Source organism: Protomyctophum bolini (assembly GCF_963924005.1).
Source record: "Protomyctophum bolini genome assembly, chromosome: 5".
In the NCBI taxonomy this organism is placed as follows: Eukaryota; Metazoa; Chordata; class Actinopteri; order Myctophiformes; family Myctophidae; genus Protomyctophum; species Protomyctophum bolini.
This window is the reverse complement of record NC_137866.1, coordinates 41,263,078-41,284,308: the sequence shown is the minus strand read 5'-3', so window position 1 is coordinate 41,284,308 and position 21,231 is coordinate 41,263,078. Positions and strand designations below refer to the sequence as shown.

The window sequence follows — 21,231 nt, the reverse complement described above, 5'->3', positions numbered from 1 at the left end:
ACTGCCAGACTGGATTGCCAGCCAAGGTGCCTGGACCGCTGAGCCACGGCCCAGGCCCTGGTCAACTATTTTAAATGCAAAGTAACAAAACATTCACCTTGCACAGTTTTAGGCAAAACGGTCCACTGCTAATCCCCAATGATTTTAAAGGTCTTTTGTGTGGAACTCTGGTAAACAGCGTACCACCAGACCAGAGACTGTCTCAGTTCAAGCACAGGCCATATTTGGCTGTGAGCGTTAGTAGATTGCTGTATTTAATCAGTGTTTGCAGGCAGAGGTGGACTGAATGGCAAGGCTTGTTTTGAGTGGTGTTTTTGGTCTGCTGTGTTACAGTGGAGTGTTGGTAAGATGTGTTCAGATGAAAAGGATCACGTGCTTGTGAAGTACCGTACTTAGTGCATTAGGCTTGGCTGGTGTTGAAGTGACTTCAGCAGCTGTGTTTAGTTCTCTGACTTCAGCTATGATGTTTGCTGTGTGGTGGTCTCTGCGTTGGGTATTTTACAGAGCAGGGGTCCTCAACATAGGGTCTGCAGAGTGGTAAAATTAGTTTAATTTTATTTTATACAAGTATGGGTGGGCTTTCAGGTAGGATGGGCCAAACAGCCAAAGGGCACTTTATTCTAGTCATGAGAATAGAGAAGAAACAAAGTAAAGAGTCAGATTACAGGAAAGCCATATATAATTTCCCCATTGTGCACAAGTATAAAGACTAAAGAGTACAATTATACACATTGTGGGTTAGGCCTACATATTTATTCATCTGTTTCAATCGGTGATCCTCCATGGATTTAAACCACATCATGGGACATGTGGGCAGGCACCTGAATGATATTGTGAGAAGCGCCTGCTGACTGACACATGTATATTATTACACCTGCTCATAGTGATGTTGTCTAATCCCGTTATGTTTCCACCAGGACAGACATTTTAGCGGTTCATAATCATGTCTTGTAATCCTGTTGTGTTTCCATCCTCAAACCATGTTTGAAGATGGAAACACAGATATTATTACACCTGCTCATAGTGATGTTGTCTAATCCCGTTGTGTTTCCACCAGGACAGACATTTTAGCGGTTCATAATCATGTTTTGTAATCCCGTTGTGTTTCCATGTTTGAGGATGGAAACACAGATATTATTATACCTGCTCATACAGTGATGTTGTCTAATCCCGTTGTGTTTCCACCAGGACAGACATTTTAGCGGTTCATAATCATGTCTTGTAATCCCGTTGTGTTTCCATGTTTGAGGATGGAAACACAGATATTATTATACCTGCTCATACAGTGATGTTGTCTAATCCCGTTGTGTTTCCACCAGGACAGACATTTTAGCGGTTCATAATCATGTTTTGTAATCCTGTTGTGTTTCCATCCTCAAATGTTTGAGGATGGAAACACAGAGCTACTGCCTCCTCCTGGCTTAAGTCTCATCTCGTGCTCAACAGAGATTATGCAGCCACCCTGAGGCTAACGCTACCTGTAACATGCCATGCCACGCTAAGTGCTGCATGCTGCCCAGAGCCTAGCAGCCCTTAAGGTTACCACGCCTAACGTTACCAGCATGCCACACTGCCCCCCAGTCTAACATTACCTGTAGCGTGCTCATGCCCGCTACATTACCTAAACCATTCACAACTTTCAGTTCCCTCCGGGCCTACTGCACTGTGTGTGGGCGGGGCCTACTGCACTGTGTGTGGGGACTACTGCACTGTGTGTGGTGCCAACTGACTATGATGATGGTCAAATTCTGTCTCATGGGGATTGGGGAATTTGTCTCTTTTATATATAGCTCCTAAACTGCCTGGCCTGTTGCAGCCTGTTGAAGATATCATTCCAAGTCAAATTATGAATCATAAAGTTAACTTAGTAAATGTATAGTTACATACCACCCAGCCTAGCATCTAGGCCACGTAGCCTAATTCAAACATTTAAAATCTCTTGTGTTATTAATTACAAACATTGGATGTAAAGAACAAGCGCTCTTAACATTCAAGTGAAAGGTTCTTGGAGTATTTGCTGTAGCTCCGCAGGGTCATGATTCTAGCTGTGTAATCCTGTTAGTGGCCGGTATGGCCATCAGGCTAAAAGTAGAACGTGATGTCATAGAGGAAGACGTACGTCGTACGGCTGTCATTCTTCACCATTACAGCCAATCAGCCTGATGGAACTTTCTTTGTGCTCCTACATTTTGTCAACGCCTACTGTAAATCTCCCAACAAATACACTGTGTGTGTGTGTGTGTGTGTGTGTGTGTGTGTGTGTGTGTGTGTGTGTGTGTGTGTGTGTGTGTGTGTGTGTGTGTGTGTGTGTGTGTGTGTGTGTGTGTGTGTGTGTGTGTGTGTGTGTGTGTGTGTGTGTGTGTGTGTGTGTGTGTGTGTCTCGCACGTGCAGTCAGCCACGTGTCTGCATCCTCTGTATTGTAGAACAGATGGATGGAAACTGAACCAACTGTCTCCTTCACCTTCTGTTAATATTCAGCTGACTCCATTTTGTCTTAATCACACCCAGCACCTCTATTCACCACATTTTCTAAATATTTTTCCCCCATTCATTATTATTATTTTTAAAACTTTTTACAGCCATTGTTTCAGTCATTATGATGGCTGGATACATAATAATCAGAATCAGATTTATGGTCACATCACACTTTAGTTTTTTTCATACAAGCTCCATCATTTGCAGTCTCGTATGCAGGTGAGACAAGGAAAGTAGTCTGTCTGCTTAATGTACATATTGTATTCAGTATGAAAGTAGCCCACATACTGTAGGTACATAAGGTAGGGACATGAAGGAAGCACTTAAAAGCCTTGTGTCTTCTGTCTTGTGACCATGCCTTTGGGAGAAAAAAACGATAGCCGTGGTACTGTATTGCGTTAGACTATACCTACTGTAACTGGAGGCACTGTAGCTTAAGTAACATATGTTTATATTGATAGGAAATGTTTGCCTTGTTGCTCTTGAGTCTTAACTGCCTTTAATCAGTGGGCGATGTGATCAAACTATTAGATTACATGAACTTTGTATAAATCAAAGTGTGCATGTGCGAGAGAGAAAGAGACACACACACACACACACACACACACACACACACACACACACACACACACACACACACACAGAGAGGGGGGGAGAGAGAGTTTGTGGAAGTACTTGTTTTGAGGCCCACCTCCTCCTGACTGCATTGTTCTTTTGATGGAGGATGTGGGTGAACTTTGTGTGTTGTATCAGATTTCCTTCCAAAACCACATTATAGTCTGCAGCGCCATATGGTCTGACTAACACAGGCTGCATCACTGAATCCATGGGTGACCACTTCACCACTCATCTCTCTCTATTGTCAGTACTCTGCACTTATTATCCTGTTTTTGTGATTGCGAATTTTGCCCTTGAACGTTTCAAGGCATAAATTACACTGGCGAATTCCATATGTTGGACTGTACTGGACTGAACGACCTCTCTGCTCCCTCAACACTGCACCTCTTCCCTCGATTGAATTTAGAATCAGAAGCCCCCGGGCCTGTATCCTGTTTACGTCTGTGGAGCTGGGGGTATTTAAAGGAGCCAGGAAGCAGCTGAAATATGACTCTGGATCAGACCGGATGTCTTTGAGGGGATCAGAGGGGAAGATAACCCCATGGGATACATGAGTGGATCAGAGGGGGAATATAACCCCATGGGATACATGAGGGTATCAGAGGGGGAATATAACCCCATGGGACACATCAGTAAAGTCACCGTCAGTGGTAGAAAGTAACCAAGTACATACTACATACTCAAGTACTGTAAGATTTTGAGGTTAATTTGCTTGACTTGAGTTTTTCCATGACATCTACTCTATTACATCTCAGAGGCAAATATTGTGCTTTTTACTCCACTAAAATTATTTGACAACTTGATTTACAACTACGTGACTTTGCAGATTTAGATTATAATACATTATAATTATAATTTGCTTCGCTAGTTTGATTTAAATAGCCTGGGTTACGTTCGTAACCACCAGTTACCCACTTCAGCCCTATTTTATACTTTGGCTATTCAAAACTATGTCACTTCACTTGTTTGATTGGCTTGCTACCTTTACTTAAGAAATCTGGGTAGTGTGTACTTGTTCCACCACTGGTCACCGGCGTTGACCCTTGTTTGTGGACATTGAAAAAGGCTGGATCATCCAGCTGGATCACCAGGAATGTGGTTGTCTTCCCACTGTGTGCCATTGAATTCCATGCTCAGCGTGTTGCTTTTCCTGTTGTTGGCTGTTGTCATGGTATCAGAGACAGGAAGTGTCAGTCAATAAACGCCACTGGGAGTCGTTTAGGTATTGATCAGAACTGTTCACTCTGATAGTCAGATAGTGATTCCCGTTCAGGACTGAGGTCACTGCTTCTCTGCTCTTGCTGTAAGGGAGAGCAAATATGCAAATTATGATAATAGTTACAGACACTTTAGGACAGTGTCCGGGTATCTCAGTCGATGGAGCACTCTCCTTTGGACCACAAGGTTCTGAATTGTGGGAGCTGATTTTATGTGTTGTGCTCCACTTCAGTAGTCCATCTCTCACAGATCTTGGTCATCGAAAAGGAAAATGGAATATTGCTCTTGGCCTACAATAAGCCACTCCAACCTAGTACTACTTAGTTAGGACAGCAGCATATAGTAAAACGAATCCGTCCGCTGTAACCGCTAACCACTTAAGCCCAAACTCCAAGAGCGGCTAGCCAACGTTGAAGCCCTACTGGTCAAAGCTGGAACTGCAGGCAGGCGAAATACATGCACGAGCAAGAGAGCGTGCCGCTGGGTCGTAGAGGTACGTGACGTAGAGGTACCACAAGAGCAGCGCGAGAGGTACTCTCATAGGAGCCAACCAATTATATCCAGCCAACAGAGGTACTCTCATAGGAGCCAACCAATTATATCCAGCCAACAGAGGTACTTCCGGCAGACTTCCGGGTGCTTCAAAACGCCACTGAGCTACTTCCATTGAAATGAATAGCTGGGGGTGGGGCTGTCCGTTCTCTAGTTTATATACGCTTACAGTAAGCCTTTATGACATAAAAGCATGACAACGCCGCTCTAGGATGTATAACATAAAGTTTATGTTATACATCCTAGAGCGGCGGTGTCATGCGAGTCGCGAAAGTAGTCGTTTGTAGATCCGGTGTATTTGACAATGTTTGAAAACTTTAGCATGTAAGGACGGAAAGCCCTAAGTGGATAAACTGGACAGATGTGGTTTGGCTAACATCCTATAATCTCACCTAATCTCAGTATATGTAGGCTACTAGGCTAGGATGCAAATACATGCAATTACAGTTTCTCAAGTGTTGGTGTTTGTGTTGTGTTTGAATGACTGAAACATTTAAATACAGTAAATAAATGTGCACACGTGTTTCTTTTTTTTTTACTGAGCTCCTCCTGCCATGCCTAGAGGGCATATTGAAGAGCTCCTGGCTTAGAGTATTTGAACCCCCAGAATCACCCCACGTTCAATAGCATATACGGAGGGCGGGAATAAATATGTTTAGAGTCACTATAAGAGGACAGATGGTGGGTGCCCTCCCCTGACCCCACTCTTCTCTCTCTCTCTCTCTCTCTCTCTCTCTCTCTCTCTCACACACACACACACACACACACACACACACACACACACTGGGTGTGTGAGGTGTCGTACACATATCCACTGCAGAACGGCTCAGACAGGGGAAGAGGAGCTTATCTATATCGCGGCAATTATGCAGCCGATGTGTCCCCATTTTGAATTACTCACAACCTGGCATCTCTATTTTGGTTATGTCATTATAGCCACACACTTTGAGCCGTTTTCAAAAATGGCAGATATACATGCTCACAAATCAGAACGCTGCCTACATGAGCTTGTCGATCTGCTCATTTTAAGTTTGTGAAGAACTTCAATTGATTAGAATTTTGAATTAATGTTGTGCTTTTTGACAAAATATAGGTCAAAACATTGGTAATCGGTTAACCCCAAAATCTGACATCCACACACACAAGATACCAGTATCTTCTGTAAACTGATATCAGTTCACTGAGGAAGGTCAGATGGAGGTGGGAGAACATGGCACCCATCTTCAAACCCCTCCAGGAACCTATTTGAAGTTTCAAGTTTGTGGTATCTTTAGTTTGCGCCATTGTCGTACTGTGTGCTTGCTTGTGTTGTCTGGTTCTGAAGATGAGACGCCAGAGGATGAGAGATCCAGACAGATGGATATCAGTCATCCCCCCCTGTGTTTACTGGATATTTTGGCACACGCCTCTCAGGTCCCTCTGTAATTTCACCAGCTCCACTCATCCCCATTATCTCCTTAATGACAGGGTGACGTGACGCCTCTCACCTCATTTCATCTCCCTTGAATTAATTTGACCAGAGGACCGATTCCAGACAGTGATTCCAGACCATTTCGCTAGTCAGTGGTTCTCAAATTGTGGGGACTGTGGACCCCCGAGGTTCCTTGAGGTGGTTCCAGGGGTCCCCAGCAAAATGATTTTGTTGCTGTCGTCCAGAAAGTAACATGTGAGGTTTCCAACTGACGGAGACGATTTATAGTTGAGAACCAACTGGACCCTTATGGCTCTGTAACTGAGAGTGTACAAAGGGACCCTTACGGGTCCAGTTGATTATATTTTGTACACTCTCTGAGCTAAATGAACACCCAGGATCTTACGGTATAGATTATTGGCCCAGAGATGAAACCTGGGTCTCTGTGGCCCTAATGCATAATCACACTGGGGGTCCTAGAAATGAAAAAGGTTGAGAATCATTGCATCTCGCCTTTCGATGTTAGCTGCATTTAATGGGTCTAGCTAAGCTATAATGGAACATTAGCAGGTTACTAGGTCCCTTCACCACGGGGCTCCATTAACACTGTCGCCACAATCGGCGAACAGGGACACATTTATAGACCCACAGTTCTCCATACCCCCACCCCCCCAGGCTCCTAGTGAAAGTGGGCTAGTGGGTCTGGTCCCGTCCCCCCCCGCCCCTCTCTCTATCAGGGTGTATTGTGTGGTGGCGTGGATGGTAGACTGACGGAGGAGACTGGGGGAAGGAGAGGAAGGAGAATGGAACGAGGAGGGACTGGGGTGGGATGGCTTTATGGCGATAACAGCATGGGAGTTTGTGATGGAGAGCGGGGAGGGGTTGGTTGGTTTGCGATTTGGATGTGTGCCCGTCTCTCAGGGGTCCTTGAGAATTAGGGGGTGGAGATGGGAGGGGTGTTGGGCAATGCCAGGGTTCCCTGTGGGAAACCGGTTCGCTCTCTTTTTTTTATAACCTAGAAGAATAGGGCTTCCTCCTCCCATCTGCCTTAATGAGACTAAAGTGCAGAGGGATTTAAATGGAGAATAGTCTCAACTTGATTTCCTTTATGTACGCTTGTGTACTTTGTAGCTCTCTCATATAAGAATTGTTTTGTATTTGGACGCATGTCATTAGAGTGCCTGACTCATTGTTTACCTGGATGCATTTTTTTAAATTTTAATGCTGATTGAAAAGGGCTGTTTGATTTAAAATGTAGACGTGTCAAGTTCTGTACATGGATATATGAAGTAGAATAAAGTCTCACGCACACTCAAGGCTATATGTATCTCCCCCCCCCCCCCCCCCCCCCCCCCCCACACACACACACACACACACACACACACACACACACACACACACACATTAACTGAAATGATTGTTCGTGGCAGTCTCATATAGACAGAGTGTAATTATTCTGCGTCTGGGTGTGAGCAATGGGCCACTCTCCCGTTTTTGGAAACTTCCATAAACCCTAAGGCTTTAGTAGGGTTTTTAAGTGGTTGGCTGTAAGTAGGATAGCAGGAACGTAGAGGTTTAGAACGATAATGCCAAAACATAATTTCACAGACTACAGTTTAGATTTAGGCAACAGAGTGCTATAGTGCTAGTTTCACAATTGGCAGATTGGTAGTGGTACTTGGCCGAACAAAACCTTTTCAGTCATATTTGTTTTAGCTTTAACACCTGAGGTTAGCAATGAGGAACGGAACAAAACCAGAGTGCAGAAATTGAGACTGTCCTCTCCTGCCCCACCCCCTTCCTGTCTGGCTGGCCCCTGATTGATTGGACATGTCTAGGATGATGAAAAGGAACTCCTTCCTTACAGCCTTGGACATGTTATTCATTTTTAATAAACGATCACTGCAGCTGGCCGATATGCATGCATCATGTGAAAATAACAAACAAATACTCAAACAAATGGATGCAGAGATTGGAGACCTCACCCCACCCCTTCCTCTTTCCCCCTTCCTGTATATCCTCCTGCCCTGGGACATGGTAACTTGTAATCGTGTACACACACACACACACACACACACACACACACACACACACACACACACACACACACACACACACACACACACACACACACACACTTATTATTGTCAGCTGCATCCCAGCTGCTCTCCTTCTTGCCAACAGGAAGAGGTGATTTGTGTTTAGCAGTGGCAGTCATATCATATGGGAGCAGACATGCTCTCTAATCCAGAAAGGAGGCTTTGAACGGCGGTTTACCATGATCAGGGCTTGGCCCAACAGCACAGGTTCTGAGCGAGGAGAACTTACTTAGAATTCCAGCGTAAAGTCAGAACGGCAGGCAGACCCACTCCCAAATATATGCACATTTTTGAGGGGCGCTAGCCCCGGCCCCCTCCTATGCACAGCTTTGTGTGTGTGTGTGCCTGTAGCATGGAATGTGATGATTTGATTGGCTGAGCACGGAATGTGATTATGTACTGTATGATGATGTATGATAAGAGCGCCCCTCACTTCACACAAGTGTGAGTTTTGTTTTGTAGATAGTAATTTCTTTGTATCTTTAAGTTATTTGTCATATCTGCCCTGTTATTATGAAGCCTAAAAACCAAACTTGTATTCATATGTTCAAATGTTGAATGCCAAAATATATTCAATCGTATCTGAGTGACAATTAATCGTCAACTTGTGTAATGTGTAATTGTGACAGACACAGACAGCCCTAATAAGAGATGCTGGCTGAACAGGATTGAGGAGAGCAGGTTGTGTTGGACGTGGCCCTGGAACAGCCATCTGTGTCACAGGAAGTCTCTGCACCTCGCTCTGTCACTGTACTGTAATCGGCATCGTATCCATGACAACGGCTGTTTCCCCGGGGTTGGTGGAGGTTGACAGAAAGACATGCAGACCAAGGCAGCAGCACTTCCCAAACCTTTTAACGCGAGACCAAAAAGAGGAAATTGCCATCTCCACAGGACCCAAATGTACACAAATATATTCTAAATGTATGACTTAAGCCCTAATAAATAAAACATCTTGTAGATCAGCTATTTTCACTATTGCTGACTCTTGCTGAGTGTGATGGGGCGGAAGGCAGGGCGACATGCCATACTAGGGCCTTGCAGACTCGGGCCTGGCAGATAAGGAGTATATTTGCATTGCAAATGGCTGAGGTCTTGTTTGTCCAGAGCTGGTACGGAGCATAGCTGAGATAAGAAAAGCTGATTTCACAGCCGGGCACCGATATGGTGCTGCAGTGTATCAGCCCTATTGAGTGTGGTTCTCCCTTGAGACCCTGGCTTTTATCTCCATTCAATAACAGATTTAGCAGCTAAACAATAGAATGGATAAACAGACTCCACAAACATGTGCCTCGTTATTATTTCATGGACTGATAGTGGTGTCTTTTGTTTTTCAAATGTACGGTTGAAAAACAATAGCGTGGTTCACGTCCTCGATCGCTCGGCAAATAACATCGCTTGGCTTGGCACGTTACGAAGTGTGTGCTGTGATTTTTGCCCTCTTCCAGCGTTCCTATGTCAATAAACCAAGAACTTGTTAGCCAAGACCAACGTTCTCCGAAAAAACTGCCTTACTCTGCAGAGCTGTGGTGGCTTTGTAAATGTTTATCATCATAGATTAGAATTTAGAACATGGTTTGTTTTAGTGGCTTACATTTCACTTTACATTTTCTCTGGAATGAAAATGGCCCTCGCTGGCTAAATGAAACATTCCATACCACGTAAAGGTGACGCCCCACTCATGTCCTCCCACAGATAACATGTTGTCAGCCACATGCAGGTGTTGAGGATTTTGCCGCCGTACCAGAACCCATAATGACTGCTTTTAGTACTAATTACATAGGGATCTCACACGCGCGCACACGTACGCACACGCGCGCGCACACACACACACACACACTCACACAATAATGTATGCTTTACAATACATGAATATTATCTTCCCCAGTCTGCTGTCAGTGTAGACATAATGTTGAATATAGATGAGCAGTATGCTTTACTTTGAACATGACATCTGACTTGGCTTAATGCCTACTTAAAGCAGAACCATTTATACTGTTGTACATCACGCTTAATAGTAGACTAGTCGCCACGGCGAACATTCTTCATCAATGTCTTCACCGTTATGCTAAGATGCTGTCTTCGTCAGGGTAGTGTGTCAAACCCACAGATGTTATAGTTATTATTTTGTGCAATTAAATGGTCAGCTAGATGATGATAGAAAAGGTGAATACCAACGATAAGTAGGCCTACCAATTCAGGAATTGTTTACTAATGAATTACATTGTTTCGGTACTTTGATGTTTAAACTTTTAGCATTCCTACTTTCTCTAGTGTTCACTCTAAACAACTATATTCTCTCTCAATTCAATTCAATTCAATGCAATTCAAATGAAGGTGAAGTCAAACTAAATTGCGGCGAGTTGGTAAACTGGCGAGTTCTCCGGATACCGGGAGGGACATGCAGAAAATGGTCTGTGACTTTGTCAGGCAGCGTCATCATGTGGTACGCTGTACACGCACCACAAAAACTCGGCTATTGATGCCCCATTTCTACGTACTGTGTTGATGAGCCTGATTAGACGTTGTCACGCAACGATCTTAAAGCAATCTACAAGCTGACAACCCATCACACATGCAATGCTGCCTGAACTTGGCGTGCAACGAAGTATTAATCAAGCATAACAGCCTGTTGGCAGAGAACGGCTCCGTTGGTCTGGCGTATCACCGAAACGCTGCAACGTGAGCGTAATTAAGACTGTACTGATGTTTTCTCATTTCTGCGGCGTGTTCGTGTGCCTCCAGAGTCTGATTAGTACAGACCTGTAACTTTGTGAGATGTGAGTGAATGAGGATCCCAGTACGTGGTTCCAAACCCTCCAGCATCTCTCCCTCTCCTGGCCTTGCCTCCACCCTGTTCCTCCAGGGATGATACTGGTTTTAGTTCATGCCCTTGTGGGGGGGAGATCAATCTTTTATTATTATTGTTGATGTTGTTTAAGATTGATGTTCTTTATTTTTTAATAATATTTGTTTTATTTGGAAAAAGCAATACATTATAGATAGCGTTTTTACATAGGACACAAGTGCAATTCCCAAGATTTCTTTTTTTCCCCACCCCTCTTCCCTCCCTCATCCCCCCTCCAAGTGGCTCCATCTCCAATGTCTCTGTATAGTCCTTTTTCTTTAGATGCGTGAGCTACATATGACATCAAGTCCACACTTAAACAGGGGCAACAGGGCAATATCACTTCAGATTGTACATTTCAGAAGGATAAAAAGAAAAGAGTGGGCAGAAAAAGACAGACATTGATGTTCTATTATTATTCTGCAACTGCAAAGCCAAACAGCTAACAGCTCATTTGTTTTGAATCGTGGCCCAATAATCTATTTAGCTGATTGTACCTTCATGAATAATGACTGACAAAGCGGCAACCTTCTTGATTTCTTTATTATTTTTGAAAATATAGTTGTGCCGTTTCTGTCTCACTGTAAGCTTTGCTCACTTTGTGAAAAGCAGTGTTGTAGGAGTTCTATTGTTGGAGTGTGTACTGTATATGGTTCTATTCCAGGATGTTTAGTGTGCGGCGCTTCCTTCACCTGAGCATCTCTCCCTTGATATTCTCGGTGGTGTATTCCTTGCCTCTGGCGTATAGAAGTGCTCAGCCTGTGTGCAGAGCCGCTGTGACTCGGGCCCAGGTTTCTGCATCAAGGAGAAGACCCGAGGCTACCAATGCATTCTTCTGGCTTCGTCTCAGGAGAGCAGAACAGGCCTCAACATGGCTGGTGCAGAATGGTTTATTGCAGGGCACGAAAATTGGAAATGGAGTTTTTGTGTGTGACCGTGTGTGGGTGTGCATGCGTGCGTGCGTGCACGTGCTCTGCTGTACACAGTGAATCAATCTGGGTCTGTGTCAGACAATATCTAATGCCCGGTTTGTACTTGGTTGCGCATCTCATGTACCGAAAATGGCAGAACTATATTGCTTGCAACGTATTGTGATGCAATGCTTTGTGAGCTTGCAGATCTGCTATTCGCTGTACTGGCATCCGACTATAAGTATAAATCAGGTATAATGTCTTCCACCCTCAATCTCATTTCCCTTTGCATCTCTCTCTCCCTTTCTCCCCTAGCCTCTCTATTTTTCTGTAAAAATGTGATCGTGAAATCAGACAGTTGCGTTTATGTAAACTACAATTACATGAAGCACTCTGGTGGAAAATGATTTATTTACACAGAACATCCTGCAGTGCCAACATGTATGTACTATGTTCTACATTGATATCTAGTGACATGAGAGACAGCAGGGAGAGGAGGAGGATTTGAATCAGTGGACGATCAACACCTCTGTGTTATTATCGTCGTCGCTCCATGTTCTTTCTGATTGCATTCTAATAATAGATCTCACACACTGTTGTAGTAGGGTTTTCAGAGTGGTAGTTGAATGTACAGTAAGCTAACGCCACCCTGCACTGCATGTTATACAACAAGCTCTTTTCAACTCCAGAACAGCATATGAACACAAAAACAGATGATCCATTATTGTAAGCAGATGGTGACGGTCGCTGGTCGGGCAGCTAAATATAGAATTAATAAACACGTGAAAATGCGTGTATATGACTATGAATGTATCTGTGTGTTGTTTGAGCGATGGCCTGTGAATTAAACCGAGAGAGGGAGAGGGAGGGAGGAAGGGGGCAAGGAAGGATGTATGCCGTGTTTACCGCTGTGGCTCCATGTGAGGGATGGTGCACGAGGCAGGAAACAACTCCTCCACACGCACACACACACACACGCACACACACGTCACACACACACACACACACGCACACACACACACACACACACACACACACACACACACACACACACACACACACACACACACACACATCGTCCATCCCTTTCTTCCTCCCTCATTCCTCGGTGTTGGCTTTTAACCACTTAAACCTTGTATATGTCGTAGACCAGAGTCCTCCAGGGCCCCCCCCCTCCTTTTTCCCATTACACCAAGAAAATAGACAATCTAAAAGTTGGGACTTGTTGTAGTCTTCTAGATCGTCGACTAATTTAGCAGAATGTCCAGAATATGGACGCCAGGGTTCATGCGGTTAACACACTGACCAGCCCTGAGTCACTCTCTTGGCATGCAATGTGACCTGACTTCATGTATGAGTCGGTCCGCCACCCACAGGAAACAAACACAACACTGCATTGTTCAATCTCCACACAACAACCAACTCTGTTTCTCATAAACTGTCGTCAGATTGTCCTGCCGTAGCCTCAGCCCACCCTCTAGCGACACAATGCTCGTACGAAGGGCATTGACACGTGCGTTCTCATATCACGTTTCTGAACACGGCTGCATTTAGCGGAGTGCGTTTGTTTATTATTGCTAGGTAAGCATGACCTCTGTTCTACCCTATCGGGCATTCACTGGCCTTGTAAAAAATACTGTGATAGCACTTCAGCTTCAAAATCAGCAAGGATCGGTTTACATGAGCTGCCAGGGTTTGGGATTTTATTCTGCTGACTATTTAAATTTAAATAACAAGTTTTCCCACAAAACATGCATCTGTGAATATTCCCTGATGAAGGCTTAACTGCCGAAACGTTGTATCCATGTCTTACTCTGCATCCTAAATTCCTAATAAAATATTGGCACTTTGGCTGTCAGCGTGTGAGGCCACTTTCTTGTTTTTTCAAGATTCCCTCTTCAGTTTATTCTCCCGTGGGCCTCTCACACGGCCCATGGTGTGCATAAGCATCCTCGTGCACAGTGTCTGTCTGTATAACCACTTTCACCCTGGCGTCTCTGTTTTTCAATTAGGGTTACACCTAATCTTGAGCTTTGATCTGATATTTTGAATAGCTGAAGTATAAAATATGGTTTAAGACGGTGATTAAGTGACTTATTTCTGTCTGCTGGCCAGAAATCTAGGCAATGTCAAAAGCACAAAGTCACTGCAACTCAGTGTTTTTATTGTCTCCTTCCTGCCGCTGTCATAGTCTGAATAAATCACAATGGAAGCTTACAGCCGAGGCCCGGGACAAGATGATAATCTGTCAGCCCCTCCAAACAACTCCAACTGAGTTATCACTGGCTTACCAAGAACCTAATCATTCATTGACAAAAGACTTGTCTGCTGTGAGTGTTGGAATGGGAGGTGCAGGTCCTTTCTTTTTGCCCCGCAAAACAAGGATGTTGTTTGGACCTTTTCTCTTCTCTCCCCCATCTCGTCCCGTCTGCCTTTTCTTGTGGTCTTTGTTCTGCAGGTTTTGGTTTCTCTGTTGTCAAGGACAGCCAAGCTGCCAGACAACAGGAAACTGAAGGGAGATTTGAAGGTGTTGTCCAAATCTCAAAGTGATTGATCCACCTACAGTGAGTGGTTTTCTAATTGGGCTTTAGGGCCTAAAGGCAATGATTGTAAAAGCAGAAACACTGATATCGATTGAAATGCTGCTGGTGTATACACAGCCACGTGGAAACGGAGGAGAAGAGAGAGGAGAAGGATTAGCTTTTTACGCTTGTGTTGGTTTGATCCTGTACTTCAAAAGGCTGTGCAGTACGCCTATCTCTAGTCTGGAGACATCGGTATACATTCCCACAATGCTGTGTAGCAGGCCTATCTATAGAGACATCTCTGTTTTGTTCTCACAATGCGGGGAAAATAAGTCCCTATACACATATTCTCCTAGCAGATCAGAAACCGAAAATAGAATTTTAGATGGGGTTTTTACTGAGGTTGCACTTATTGATCTGCTTGCTACCTGTTGGAGAGAGAGAGAGAGAGAGAGAGAGAGAGAGAGAGAGAGAGAGCCAAAGCCCCTCTGTGCGCTGCGCGCTTCATTGGATTACTGTGTGGGGGAGGAGTTTGAGCAGGGGAAACCAATGTGAACTCTCTGACCTTGCAAGGTCTCTGTAGGCTATCCATGCTGTTGGAAACATCACCAGCAAGGCTTTATACAGCCTGCAGAACATATCATTTAGCATTTCCCTTCCACTCCCGAGCAGCAGCAGCAGCAGCAGCGATCATGCTGGATCGGATCATAAAGCAGGTCTGGTTTGGCCTTCCCTCTAATCATGAACTTTAAACCATGTCACTGCAGTGGTCAGATTACAAGACATAACAACCCCACTGAGCAAAAGACGGCTATTAGACGTGCGTCTAAAAAACGGCTAAAAATGTAAGTTTTTTAGACTTTATTAGCGGTTGTTTAAACGTCTATATATATATAGACATTTAAACAACCGCCAATCAACATCTAATCTAAGAATATTAAACGTCTATTAGACAAAAAATGTCTGAACATGCCTTGAAATTGGATAAACAAACCATCATTGTTCAAATCAATGTTTGCTTTGAGTGGGAAATTAAAGCCCTAATCTGAGAATGTGCATATCTGCTATTCTTTGCTATTTTTTAAGTAAAACATTTATTTGGACACATTTTGGCTAATTCAGCAAAATGTGCGGATTACATAATTTGTCTTATTGTTTATTATCAAAAGGAAAACGTCAATATCGGACAGTCTACATTTCCCAAAAGGAAATGCGTGTGTTTAATTCAGTCTGACCAAAAGCAGGGCTTCATGACATCAATCAATCAATCAGCTTTAGTGTCACTAGTACACAGAACACAGTTACAGGTGACGGTGAGGCGAAACTCTCATTTATGCAGGACGTCACCACCAGCCATGGAAATTGGATGGTGGTGACGTCTCCCATCCAATTCTCCCTTCACCCCGCCCAGGAAATCGAGATCACAGTATAGCTTTTCCCAGCGTTTGATGTTCAGAACTTTACACAATTCCCTGTGTTCATCATATTATGACTGTGAGTGACGGCATGAATGATTGAATGACACAGAGGGAAGTAAGAACATGTCGAGAGCGACGGGGAGGAAAACAGGAAGTGGCGAAAGATCAGACGCCCTTTCTGACCGATCATCCAATTAGCGGACTCCCTTGATCAGCGCTCTCTTCTGTGCATTAAGGGGGTCTACACACACATGGCGGGGATCAGAGGGGTCTGTGTGTGTCTGACCTCAGCCTGTGATGTATTTATGCACTGATCTGGAATCAGCGACATAAGACCGAGAGATATGACCTTTCATCTTTTTATAGGGTATGTTTTCAATTTGAGTACCATAGACGAATAACAGTCCAAAATGTTGTCTGACCCCTCCACGAAAAGGCCTAGTTGTCCTGACCCCTTATCCATAATGTATACATTATGGATAATTAGTGTGAACTGTTATTCGTCTATAGTACTCGCAGCCGATTCGTTTTCTGACTTTTAACCACTTTACACCTGGCATCCCTAATTTGGGCATATTGTTAATAGGTTAACCCATTTAGGCCTGACCTCGACATTTAAAATAATATCTTCAAAATCCTCCAGTTTTCTGAAATAAATATTTTCACAATTTTTCAAAAATAGCAGACCTACAAGCTCGTAGGTCTGCGCTTGAGCTTGTAGATTTGCTGTTTTTCAATAGCTAAATTATAACAATGTTTAAAAAAAACACCAAAAGGGGTTCCCGCCCCAAAATAGGTTAATAGTTAATTCTCTTCTCGTTCTCATCGATAATCGGTGGTGGTCTATCTGCCGTCGATCGGGGCTCTAATCTTTATCCAAAATACTGCATCTGGCTTCACATAACTGGTTGCCAATGAACCAAAACGGTACAATTCGTTATTAACGCCCTGTTGTAACTTGTCCTTCATCAGCCTCCTCACACGTTCATAATCTACACTCATAGGCTCAATTGTAGACGCAACACATGGCGGGATGGAGATGAATTATAGATTGGGTCACCAGATCATTTAGTGGATTATAGTAGTGGACGCGCGTCAGACCCATCACAAGACTGGGATTACCAAGCTTGGGTGAGCAGATTTTGGCTGGGGTGCTGCTCATTAGGAGATGGAGACGCTGTGTGTGGACGATCAGACTGACCCATTATCTCTGGCACGTGTCAGATTAGAATGATAGGATTCCCCCATTTTCCGATTGGGTTAATCTCTTTTCCTTAATGACGAACATGGATTAGACGTGGCGGGTGCAGGGGTGGGGGGGGGGGGGCGTTGTGATGACATTGATACGATAGACTAGACAATCAGCTGATGTTTTCATCGAGCCATGTGGGTCAGTGAGTGCGCCGCGCGGTGTGTAATCTCACGTGGTGGTGACACAAACCGAATTACGTCATTTATATTCCAGTGACGAAATGGAATCACAATCACAAGTCAGCATGTAGTGGGTTCTGCCGAGAGAATAACTCGCGGTAAACCTCTAACAGACAACTGTTGTGGAATTCTGGATCAGTCTGTAATTGATGAGGCAAGAGGAAACCATTTTTCAAGGTGGAGGTCAGGATTAATTTAGGAAAAGAACATTAGACACACACAGGTCTACATGCTAAGGTAGTTCTGCCAACGAACACAGGAGTTAGACCATAGTTTCACTCTAGTGTCACAAGGGGATGCACCATAAACTACCAAAACACAGGTACCAAAACAATAGCTAGCTTAACGCTGGTCGCTAATGGTGCCATTTATATTGACCAAAGTTGATATAGCCGACTGAAAGTGACCTAGCAAAACCCTGTGGCCTAGTGACCTACATAGGCAAACCATGTAAGGTGTTCCAAGTATGCAGGGCACAAAACCTGAAAGCCAACTTTCCAAACTCAGTGGAGACACGCGGAATCTCAAGCAACAAACTGTTCTGAGAGTGAGTAGGATATAGGCACTAGTTGTCCACTGCAAAAGAGAAATAATGCCTTGTGGACCCTAAAAAGCCCAGTCCACACCAGTGTTTCATAATGCAACACGTTGCAACTTAGGCTGTGTAACCATGGTGTAAAAAATGCGGGAAACTGTATGTTTGTATGTATGATAAACAAAACTGTGAATAGCTGACAAATAAAATAGAAACCCAAGAAAGGATATACAGTATAACATTGCTGCAGACCATATGACACAGGATGCTGTCTCAGTCAACATACTTAGTATTTGTGGTTAAGCAAACAGTCCATGTGTTCCTGCTCAATCCATCTTGACCCGCGAGTGAGAGCTTGACGAGCCAGCATGCACAAGCCATGATGTCATGTTTCACTAACCCACTAAGCTAGTTTGACATGTTTCCTGTTTTTTTTCTCCCCTCTTTGATTTTACTAAGTCCTTGAAGTAGGTCAGGTTCAGAAATATAATTTCCACATGCCCATGATTTCCTCTTTATGAAGGAATTACTGGGATTAAAATGAACCACTGTTGACCCGAGAAAATCCAGCGTCCGTCAGTCAGTCACATGCAGCAGAGTGGAGGCTTTTAACGAGCCCACACTCCCCAGGTGATTCCAGACCAGCGTGTGTGCGTGACTCATGCTGAGGGACCAGATGGGAATCTGAACGGCCAACTGCTGGTTACAGGATTGGACATGAAATATGTAATCATGGGGTGATATAATTCTTAGAATGTAGTCTCTAACCTACATTCTGTTGCAGTGGTGGACTCTATGACTCTTTTTTTATCTCCCTTTTTTCCTATGGTCATGTTGCAGCGTGTTGTTTGAGTGCATCTGCCTTGTGATCCATTAACAAATTAAGGTCAATGTTGAAGGGAAGAGCTGTTAATAGCGAAACCAGCCCTCATACTACACATTCTCACCAGGGCACGTGAGCACTGTCGACACAATACATTACTGTCCCACACTCCACATCTCTATAGAGGAAATTAGAAGTCTGTATCCTTGGTCGTTAACTTAAATCCTGTGTAGAAAACAAAGTCTGATGTGTATGTGAGCTATACTGTGTATACTGTGTAGTGTGTAAGGCCCACATAGGGATGCTATCTTCTTATATGGACGACATACTGTGTCATTGATCAAGAGGTCGTGTCCAGTGTGGGCCTAAGTTGGCGGGTTTACCAGGATTCTGTCCCACTTTTCCTGTTACTCCATCTGTGGAGTCTCTCCATCTGTGGAGTCTCTACTGAGCACGTGCGTGCAGTAGGGACTGGCGCCCTGCTGGGAGCTGGGGGTTGGGGGGGTTAATGCATCCCAGATTGGTGGGCGTCTGATTATCTCTCTCGAGTAGATTTGGGAACTTTAATTTGGGACATTTTGTATGTTGTGTGAAGCCTCCTTTCACAGTATGCATGGATAGCTTTTGAGTCCCAGCTGAGCCAATGCAGTAAAAATCTGGCAAAACAAAGCAAGGCTTTGGTCATTGCAATCCTGCTATTTTGATATTTCAATCCTTATCTGTGGCAGCCATTAACTGACATTATCCAGCTAACCGCTGAGCTTACTGCATGCTTTAAGGAGGTCTATATCTCCTCAGGAATTAAAGCGATGTGGAAGCAACTGGACAAATGAAATATGAACTCGGAAGCCTTTGAAATCAGTCTCATGTTTTCCCTCATATCATTTACAAAGTAGTCTTCTACCTCCCTGAACATCTCTTAGTTTCAAACCAGCATCTCTGTGTTTTCAGGCCTTTGGACACGCCTACTCCAACCACAGGAAGGTGGCAGCAGATGGGGAGAGCCGCGAGGAGTCTCTGATCCAGGAGTCGGCCTCTAAGGAGGCCTACTACGAACAGAGGGTTCTGGAGCTGCAGGCGGAGGTCCGACAGGTTCGCAACATCCTCACCAACACCCAGTCTGAGAACGAGCGCCTGGCTACCATCGCCCAGGAGATGAGAGAGGTAAGACCAGGTTTCAGAACCGGACTGCTGAGTCTCTTGAAATTGTTTGACATTTTGAGAACAACATTATTTTTTTAATTTGTTGTCATGTCTCTTTGATGTTGCCAGCCATGTTCTTGTTGCCAGCCATGTTATCTGATCTGACTTTGAATTAATTCAGCCGGTTATGGTACAGGTACATGGTGCATTTATAAAGTGCCTTTCTCTAAAGTGCTTTATAATGTGCAATTGTGCATTAACATTCGCCCTCTTGGCCTCTTCACACACACACACACACACAACGGTGGAAGAAACCATACATAAGTGCCAAGCTATACTCATTGGAAGCAGTTTGGGGTTCAAATTGGAAGGTTCCTGGATTGAACCGAGGCCACTCTACCTCCTGAGCCACTATTGTTGTAGGGTACATGCTGTAAGCTGATACAGCTATACCTATAATACTTATGACCTGTCTGTACTAGCACTGATATAGCTTTACTTCCCAAAGAGAAATGCGAGATCTTATCATCAGCGCTGTGATAGCGACCCCAGGCAGGAACATTCATGCGTACTGTACCCTCATCATTTTGGAACTTGTGGTGAGTGGGAGGGGAGCGGGTGAACAGGCTCCATGTGTTCAGTTGTGGTGTGGCATCTTCAGGGTAGAGTAATGATTAGAGGGTTAGTAAAAAACAGAGGCATCTTGTTTTGCCCACTTTGAACCTCCTCAATTGAAAGCTTTAGTCCTCCTGAAGTACTAGTACATTTTTACAGTTCCTTTAAATGTTTTCAATTAATAAATGTACAAATATAGGTCCACCGCTGCCTGTATCACAACTCTACATTCCTGTGTTGAATCTGCTGTTACAGTATATGCGTCCTATACATATACCTACCATGCCCTACTGGCCAGCCCACAGATACAAGTAAAGGCTCATTTATACTTGGTCATGAGCTTGTATACGGCACGCAACCAAGTGTAAAGGGGCTCCAGCCTGTCCATTGTAGAATCACTGCACAAATTCCTCAACTTAACCCCCTTCCAGCACTCATATATGTATTCTACCCTCTCAGACATTACCAGCCATCATAATGGAAACCACTATTGTCTGTGCCCCACTTTAGACATTGTCTTGGTAAATGATTGCATTTTCTATAGGCGCCTTAATCCCAAGTGCTTTACTGCGCGCGCACGCACGCACGCACGCACACACGCACACACA

General features: G+C 44.1%; 1 protein-coding gene across 4 annotated transcripts in view; it reads left to right on the top strand.

Annotated features, from left to right (window-relative positions):
* The window catches only part of LOC308315637 (protein bicaudal D homolog 2-like), a 66,084-nt gene that overhangs the window by 7,554 nt on the left and 37,299 nt on the right, over positions 1–21,231 (top strand). For all 4 annotated transcript variants that reach the window (XM_080763718.1, XM_080763717.1, XM_080763716.1 and 1 more), the window contains exon 2: positions 19,817–20,029. In XM_080763718.1, the coding sequence (XP_080619844.1) occupies positions 19,817–20,029 (213 nt within the window). The remainder of the gene's footprint in view (positions 1–19,816; positions 20,030–21,231) is intronic.